This window comes from Hylobates moloch, unplaced genomic scaffold (genome assembly GCF_009828535.3).
Source record: "Hylobates moloch isolate HMO894 unplaced genomic scaffold, HMol_V3 SCAFFOLD_11, whole genome shotgun sequence".
Lineage (NCBI taxonomy): Eukaryota > Metazoa > Chordata > Mammalia > Primates > Hylobatidae > Hylobates > Hylobates moloch.
Genome location: NW_026652286.1, coordinates 28,958,578 through 28,967,673, shown reverse-complemented (window position 1 = coordinate 28,967,673; position 9,096 = coordinate 28,958,578). Strand labels below are relative to the sequence as shown.

General features: G+C 51.9%; 1 protein-coding gene across 11 annotated transcripts in view; it reads right to left on the bottom strand.

The window, feature by feature from the left end:
• Positions 1-86: 86 nt before the first annotated feature.
• Positions 87-9,096, bottom strand: part of PTPN5 (protein tyrosine phosphatase non-receptor type 5) — a 63,982-nt gene continuing 54,972 nt past the window's right edge. For 5 of the 11 annotated variants that reach the window (XM_032166431.2, XM_058446535.1, XM_058446538.1 and 2 more), the window contains 5 exons: positions 6,176-6,255; positions 5,855-5,992; positions 5,212-5,322; positions 2,055-2,168; positions 88-1,616 (listed from right to left, as the gene is read on the bottom strand). In XM_032166431.2, coding sequence (XP_032022322.1) covers positions 900-1,616; positions 2,055-2,168; positions 5,212-5,322; positions 5,855-5,992; positions 6,176-6,255 — 1,160 coding nt within the window. In that variant the 3' untranslated portion in view covers positions 88-899. Of the gene's footprint in view, positions 1,617-2,054; positions 2,169-2,259; positions 2,421-5,211; positions 5,323-5,854; positions 5,993-6,175; positions 6,256-9,096 lie in introns of all 11 variants that reach the window. The other 6 variants (XM_058446536.1, XM_032166430.2, XM_032166433.2 and 3 more) reach the window with 3 other exon arrangements.

The following is a 9,096-nucleotide window of genomic DNA, read 5'->3' as shown; positions in this document are numbered from 1 at the left end:
CTCAGGATCTCAGCCCACATGCAGATTCCCTGGGCCCCTTGGGAGGAGCTACTCTGAGCCCAGGCCTTACAAGGGAAATTACTGGGCTGCAGCTGCTGTTGGGATCTGTGGAGCTAACATGGGATAAGTGTTTGGCCAACAGGGAGGGGCCTGGGTGTGACCTGAATGTCTCCTTGCCCTAGCCTTGGCTTCTCTGGCACATCTGTTGGAAATGGTGATCTGTCAGCCACTGTGCCTTCCTTGGAAGCCTTCCACACCTGTCCTTGAGGCTCCCCATGGCCCAGAGCATCTGTCAGGGCCAGGGCTGAGGCTGTGTGAGAATCCTGCAGAACGTTCCCAGTTTGGCTTTACAAATTTGGACTCACTCCATACTCCCAGTCTCCACAAGGGGCTCCAGTGAGCAGAAGGGCCAAGCTCTCTGTGTGCTCATGCTGGGGAGGGGCACAAAGACCCAGGTCCCAGGTACAGGAAGGAAGGCAGTGGAGGGGAGAGGCAAATCACACAGACCTAGGAGGTTAGTTTTGCTCAAAATGCTCCGTTTATTGCTCTATTCAATGACCACGAGCGAATTATAAAAAGACACCAAATGTCTCTGTCTGCCGTGGGATAAATATTTAAAGTCAGCAATAAAAACACGTGGCTCCAAGATAACACATGTTGCCAAAGAGTCATGCATGCCCTCCTGATGGGCTCTGAACACACACATGGACATGGGAACACACGCAGAGCGACACGCAGTGAGACTTCTGGGAAGGCTTTCCCACAGTGACACAGAAAAATGCCTCACACAGATCTGGGGCTGAGTCCCCACCCAAACCTTGAGCTCCCCTCCCCTCCCCAACAGGGTCTAGATCCTCTGGGTTCTCCATGCCCCATCTGCCCCCTACCTTGCCAGTGCCTCACAGGCTGGGCACCCTCCTGAGGACATCTGACACCCAGAGGCCACCCTGGCTGTGATGCCCACTCCAACCTAGAGAACTCTCCCTCAGCTGAAAGCTCTCTGGTAACCCTCCAGAGCTCCCCATGCCTAACTCCCGGTCATCTGCCTTTTGGGAGAAGTACGGGTGAGGCCGAGGCAGACAAGTCCGGTTGCTTAGGGGCTGGAGCTCATTACCCCTTCCTGGCCGAGGAGACACAGTGTCCGGTACAGAGAGCAGAGATGGATGGACAGACAGAACACACTGCAGCAGGACACAAAGTGTAGCACGGAAACATTCTGGATCAGGTATTGATGGAACCATCGTTAAAAACTGGGGCCCGGGATCTGCGTGGTGTGGGTCAGGCCCTGGGGCCCCAGGCCTGGCCTGGCATGTCCCTCCCCGACCCTGCCCCCCACTCCCCAATATGTACAGTAGGAAGAGCAATGCTGGAGGGTAGGGGCCAGGCCAGGCTGACAGAGGACAGAGGGAGCTGACTGAAGGGGAGGAAGTGGGGAGCAGGCCTAGGACCCGAGGCGGGGCCCTGGCTGAGGGCCGAGACTCAGGCTGGGCAGTGCCCAGAGAACCTTGTAGGAGAAGCGCAGTCATTCTGGGGACCGGTGGGACAGCTGCTTTTCGTAGAGGCTCATGACGTGGTGCACAAACTGGTACTGCTCGCATGTCTGGATCATGCCACCCCTGCCCGGCAGAGATGCACAGTGGGGGCAGGGTCGTGGAGGGATGGGCTGTGGGAGGGTGCCTCAAAAGCCATGGAGTAGCAATCACTTGCCAGGCCTTGTCCCTGCGCATCTTGGAGAGACCAACCCTTGCCAACCATTACCCTCTGCCCCTTCCTATCAGGGACACAGATGACATGTCCTACCGCTTTCAGCCTCTGTCCTTTTGTCCACCAGCTCTGCTTTTCTTCCCTCTTCATCCGCCCCCCCCACTGTCTGGATCCTGCCCCTCTACCCAACTGTCCTCGCTACTCCTTGTCTGCCCATCAGTCCATGCCAATGTTTTCCATCTGCCCCTCACCCCCTCCCCCGCCCTGCCCCATGCACATGTGGGTCTCTCCGTCTACCCCCTCGGGGCTCTAGCTCCCCTGAGTGTCCCCACCCCCACCCGTGGGCTGACCTGTCCTGACGGAGCTGGCACGTGGTCTTCAGGATGTCCACCACACCCTCGTGCCGCAGCTGCTGGCAGCAGATGCTGGTGGCAATGAAGCAGCCGGTCCTCCCAATCCCTGCACTGAGGGCCGAGGGGACCGGTGGGATGAGGGGCAGGGCAGCCCAGCGGGTGGGGGGCTGCCCCGCTCCAGTGGCTGGCTGGGAGGACCCACCTGCAGTGGACGATGATGGGGGCACAGTGGGGCCCCTCCTGCTGGGCTGCCTCCTCCACCTCCCGCACCAGGTGCAGGAGTGGGGGGGCCCGGTCTGGGGTCTTCTGGTCGGGCCAGGATGTGAACCAGTAATGCTTCAGGCCTCGCTCCTCAGTCCCACTCTGTCGAGGAGACAGAGGCCCACCCCAGGTACGTGTGAACTCTTTCAGCTCACAGACCACCCAGAGATAGAGATGGGATGGGAGGAGGAAGAACACAGGAAGCACACAGAGAGTGGGACCCCTTCACCCTTCCATCTAGGCCACATTGCCCAGTGGCACCAGACACAGACCCAAAGCCAGCTCGGTTTTGGGGGTTGGTCAGCGGCGTTGGCATGGATCTTGTCTTTGGTCCTGCCCCAACAACTTCAGGATCATCCAAGAGGGGCCAAGAGCCCCTTCTCCGATTTATTACTATCTCCAGGGTTCCTTATCTTAACAAATGGTCCCCCAGTCATCCCTTTGTCACATAACCCAGCCCCGGGACTCTTCTTCGCCTCTTGCTGTGCCTCACCTGCGCCTGCATCTGCGTGACTCGCCTCTATCTTAGTGCTGCAATTAGTGCTGCAAGTTTTACCACCTCTTCACACTCCCCGCTTCACTGCCACCTTGACCTTTATCATTGCTTGAGTGTAGGAGATTTCTGCCTCATCCCCAACTGTCTCAGATCCACAGAGTCCAAATAGTCTGTGTACAACACACATCTGGACGTGCTGCTCTCCTGCTGAAAACCCATGGCTTTGGACTGAATGTGTGTGTCCCCTTAAAGTTTACATGTTGAAACCAAATCCCAACATGGTGGTATTTGAAGGGAGGGCCTTTGTGAGGTGATTAAGTCATGAGAATGGAGCCCTCACAAATGGGATCAGTGCTCTTACAAAAGGAGCTTTCACTCCTTCTGCGATGTGAGGACATGACCCTGGAAGCGGGTCCTCACCAGGGTCATGGTGCCTTGATCTTGGACTTCCCAGCCTCCAGAACTGTGAAAAATAAACCTGTTGCTTACAAGCTACCTGGTCTATGGTATTTTGTTAGAGCAGCCTGAGCAGACCACAACATCCTTCAATGTCTCTCACTGCTCTCAGAATAAGACCCACTCTCCTCAGTCCTTCGCCTGGCTAGGAAGACAACTGCTACAGGGCCTGCCCTTCCAGACACACCTCCTGCCCCTGCATACTTGTACTCAATGCTCCCACACTCCAAAAGGTTTGTAGTTAAAAATCTCAGCAGCACACGCAAACACATGCACACACACACACGCACACAAGTGTTCCATCTTCCATGTCCTTACTTTTATTTTTTTTCTCGCTGGGAATGTTCTCCTGACTTGTTTGCCCCTGGTCAACTCTTACTTATCCTTCAAGACCCCATTCAGCACCACCACTTACAGGAAGCCCTCCCTGAGCACATTAGCTGGCAGAGTGTCCTTTTATACATATATATATATATATACACACACCTATATATATATTTATATTATATATATATTACATTTTATATATTATATATTTATTTATCTATTTTATATATAGGTATATATAGGATATGTATATCATATATACATACATATATACATACATATATGATATACATATCCTATATTCATCCAATATAACATCATATAATATACATATCCTATATTCTATATACCTATCTCTAGCTCAGTACTTACCATCTTATACATGCTTCTCAAGAAAAAAGTCCAAGCTTTGGGAAGCTCTGTGTTCATAGTACCCAACCCAGAACCAAGCTCAGGCCAGGTGCTTGTAATGTCTTATGGACGAAAGTAAATTCCATCAAACTCCAAGATGCCCTGGTTCTTCCCTCATCATCTCCATGGCATTGAGAAGGTGAGCAGCCCTGCCTCATCTCAGCCTGTCTTTCTGGGGAATTTCTACTCGGGAAGCCATTTTCTCAAGTCCTGGGTTACCTGGCTGTGACAGCGACCACTACCTCTGCTCTTCACTTCCTGGCCCTTCATGCCCCCCAACAAGACCTGGATCTTAGAGCTGCTTGTGGGGACACTGCTCTTGGGGGCTGAGATGCTCCTGACACCCTACCTAGCCCCTATCCAGTGGGAGAGGGAGCAGCTCAGAGGGCCAAGTCTCTGGTCTTGTGCTCAGTAACCCCTGTGGCTGTCAGCATCAATGAACTTCCTTGGCTGCTCCTGGATAGGGCATCAGCTTCCTGATGCCTAGTTCACCTCTTCCAGCCTTTGGGGTTATTACAGCCTTCCCTAAACATGGGTCTTATTTCTCACAAACAGAATCCACTAATCCCGATTTCAAAGGAACACTCTCCTCTATTATGCTGATCTTGGAAGAAGCACAACTTCAGGGTGGGAGGATACCTTCCCCCACTCTTCTGGGCTGTTTTGTATTGCTCATATTTTGTGTGTCTTCCTTTTTCTTGCTGTTTTCTGTAACCACAGCCTCCCTGTACAACCCCAAAGCAGCAAAGAGTGCCTGCCCTCTTGTGGACAGATTGGGCACTACAGGCCAGAAGCCCAGGATCCCAGGTGAAGAGATGTTTCTACGGAGAATCTCAAAGTCATGATGAACCCTCAATTATAAGCACAGTGCTGGAGGCTGCTGAAGTCCCCTCATCCAGACAGTCCTGGCCTTGGGTACATTTGAAGCATAGCTCGTACGCATTATGAATGACAGAGTAGATAGACAGACAGAGCCCAACAGCATGAAATGTAACTGAAGACTGGGAAATGCAAGGGGTTTGATTCTACCTCTGGCCCCCAAGTCCATTCACCTCTCACTCATCCGTAATTATCAGAAAATCTGGGAGTGACACTGGCTTTTATGTCAGTTACAGCGGACTTCGGGGACCTGTTCTCTGTGGAGTCCCCAGTTAAGCCCCTACACTCATCCTCAGCTTCATCCAGCCCTGCCCCAGGCCTCACCTTGAGGGAGATGAGTCGCAGCCGGTAATCCTCCGTGTGAATGACTTTCTGCACAGTGATCTCAACACCGTCGTACACCACCTGCTCCTCCGGCCAATACTCGGTGCATTTCTGCAGGGGCCCAGATCAGGCTGCCATACAATCCTGTTCCCTTCCCACACTCTCCACAACACTCTTCAGGGCCAGCGGAGAGATACACAAGGGCAACAGGGTTGCCGCTACAGAGTGTCGGGTTCAAATCTCAGCTGCAAACTCTATAAGCTACTTCCCTTTCCTGAGACTCAGTTTCTTCCTCGGGAAAACAGAAGTGCTACCCATCTGAAGGACTTTTATGGAGATTCAGTTAAATGGGCCCTTACGGGTACAGGAGTAGCCAACATCTGTCCTGGCAGGCTGGGAGGCAGCAGAGTGCTGTGTTTAAGGTCACGGGCACTGGAAGTGGAAAGGCCACCTCCAGGCATGCCTCTATCTGGGAGGCCCGGGGCAAATGACTTAACCTCACCAAGCCTCGCATCTCCTCATCTTGGCAGCGGAGTGAACATCGCCGACCTCGTGAGATTGTCATAAAGATTAATTTGAGAACAAGACACTTAGTGTAGGGCGCGAGGTAGCAGACACTCAGAATGGGGACGGGGGTCCCTACCTCGTTCATCTCCTCGATGTTGGTGATCATGACAATGATGGGCGTGTGCTCCTGCCACACCATGCGCCAGAAGTCGGCGACCGTGCTGACGATGGGTCCCTGAGTGGCGATGTACACCTTCTCCTCCCCACCATAGCCCTGCGGCCAGCCAAGTCCAGGCTGTCAGGGTCAGAGGCAGTGCTCCCAGGACCCCATCCCCACACTCAGGCTCTTCCCAGGAGCTGGCAGGAGCCAGACTGGTGTAGGGACAAGGCTGGAGGATGGATCCCATCGACTCAGGCCTCCCCTTCAGCAAGAGGCTGTCAAGGTGGGAATACGTACCCGGATGTAGTTGGCATTGATGTAGGAACTCAGAGGGTCGTCAGGGTCTGGTGAGGTCAGACACACTCTGCTGTGAGGGTCTGGGGTGGTGGGAGACAAGTAAGGCTGGAAGCTGGGCCCTCTGGTGCAGGGCCCACCTTCTCCGGCCTATTCCAGGATACCCACATTTCTTCTGCGACCTTAGCAGTTCTTCCTTCCCTTGCCCAGCAGCAAAACACTGACCCATTCATGCTTCATTTTGCAGGTGAGGACTCAGGATGAGGAGGAGGGTGGAGAGAGAGGGGGATCCCCGGGTCTCTACCTGTGTCTCTATCCTTAGTCTATGCCTCTTAAGTTGCCCTATACTCACTGCGTCTTAGCTTCTGGAGAGGAGACAGCTAAGTCAAGAATGGAATTACCTAGGGAAATTCCTGTACAGATCTTGTTCAGCAAGAGACAGCCAGCTTGAGTACACACTGTCATTGACTTGCTGTGTAGGCTTGTAAAACACATGGCCTTTCTAAGCCTCAGTTTTCCTATCTGTCAAATGGAGGCAAAGATGCCTACTTGCTTGGGCTGTTGGGAAGATGAATGAGAAAAGAGATGAGAAAGTTCTGTATAAACTGTAAAGTGCTTTATAAATATAAAGGGCTGTTAAGATTCGACAGTAGAAGGTTGAGGAAGGCTATTAACATGAAAATGATAGTCTCCTCTATCTGGATTAAGACTGTAGGGTCTTAGCCTCATGTCCACATATGCAAAAGGTTTTTTTCCTTTCAGTTTATTCAAATGGCAAATCCCACAGTAAAAGGGTCTCTGTCACTCAGGCTGGAGTGCAGTGGCACGATTATGGCTCGCTGCCATCTCAAACTCCTGGGCCCAAGTGGTCCTCCTGCTTCAACCTCCCGAGTAAGCAGGACTACGGCCATGTGCCACTGCACCTGGCTAAATTTATTTTTTTATTTTTCTTTTGGTAGAGATGAGGTCTTGCTATGTTGACTAGGCTGGTCTCCAATTCCTGGCTCAAGTGATCCTCCTACCTCGGCCTCTCAATGTGCTGGGGTTATAGGCATGAGCCACTGTGCCAAGCCCCCACCCTGCTCTTCTTCCTGGAGTAGATTTTGTTTTGTTCCAGCTAGAGCCTCCCTGCATTGACTATTCTGTCAGCCTGCAGAGGCCAAGACTGAGGTTGTATGGGGTAAGGGGGAAGCTGGCTGGGGCCCCAGATTCCTGGGTTCTGGTTTAGTTTTGTCATCAGCCCACTTGTCCAGGACCCAGTTTCTTTCCTATAATAGGGAGGACTGGACTAAAGGCATTTCCAGTGTGCACATTAGGAGGCTCTCACGGGCAGTATAGGGGAGTCATTAAGAGTCTACACTGCTAAGCCAGAGAGGCTAGGTTCAAATCCTGATTCTGACTTACTAGCAGTGTCAACATGGACAATTTACTTTATCTTCCCTGTGCCTTATCTGTAACCTGGGGATGGTCATTCCACAATGACCTTGCTTATCTTGTAAAGGAGTTAACTTTAACAACTAGAGTCCTTATACCAGTAACTAGGACCAACACAAAGTATCAGTTGCTGTTATTACTGACATTATTACAAGTTCCACAAGTTAAAGGATAAAAAGAAGGATCCTAAACCCGGTAGGAGAAGCTGGGGAGGTAAAGGGCACAAGCTTCGCCTCTTTAGCCCAACCCCACTGTCCAAGGTTTTGGCAGGTGATTTGGGGCAGTTCTTGTGAAGAGGGGGTGTAGAGGGTGGCAGGGATGGAGAGGAGCGAGGGTAAGCGGGAAGGGGGATTTTGGGGGACCTGCAGCAGAGAGGGGCAGGAAGCTCTGTATGGGCCATCTCCCTTCTCCTTGTCTGCAGGCAATGCTGTTCTGTCAGATTCACATGCACAGCGCAGGGTAGGGAGTGGTGAGTAGTGAGGCTGGAGAGGAACCAGGTGACAAAGGGTCTTATAAACCAGCTGGATTTAGGCCGGGAGTGGTGGCTCAAGCCTGTAAGCCCAGCACTTTGGGAGGCTGAGGTGGGCGGATCACTTGAGATCAGGAGTTGGAGACCAGCCTGGCCAAACATGGTCAAACCCTGTTTCTACTAAAAATACAAAAATTAGCCAGAAATTGCTTGAACCCAGGAGGCAGAGGTTGCAGTGTGCCGAGACTGTGCCACTGCACTCCAGCCTGGGCAACAGAGTGAGACTCTGTCTCAAAAACAAAAAAAAAGGAAAGCTGGACTTAAACCTGAGGATTACAAGGGTGACAACAATGATGGCATTTAAGGAAGAGAATGACACAATCAGATTTCTGTTTTGCCTCATTTTGGTGGCAATGGTAGAAGATGGAGAGGAGAGTGTGGGAGCCAGAAGACCAGTTAGAGGTTTACTGCAATGATCCAAGTAAGAAGTGTCAAGGATCACAGGGCTGTCCAGCCTGGCATGGCTCCAGGGGGCACTTATGTCAACGTAGTCTATGTACATGGTGTCCCCTGGAATTGGGCAACATGAAAGCCCTAACCTCAAAAACATCACTTGGCGGTGAGGCTGGAGAAGAGAATGTAGATTTGAGAGATATTATTCATTCATTCATTCAAATAGGTGCAGACCCTGGCATGGTGGCTCATGCCTATAATCCCAGCACTTTGGGAGGTCGAAGCAGGCAAGGATAGCTTGAGGCCAGAAGTTCGAGACCAGCCTGGTCAACAGAGCAAGACCTCCACCTCTACAAAAATTAAAACAATCCAAATAGGTGCAGAATGTCTACCATGTGCCAGGCAGCACTGCTTTGATGCTTGGGACACAGCGGAGAAGGGGACAGAAATTGCTCCCAGCATCTTGTTCTCAATGCTGCCTGTGGGTTACTGGTCACTCTGACTGTAACTGTGCATGGACCTCTCTCCCCCACTAGGCTGGAAGCTCCTTGTGCACAGAGTCTGTGTC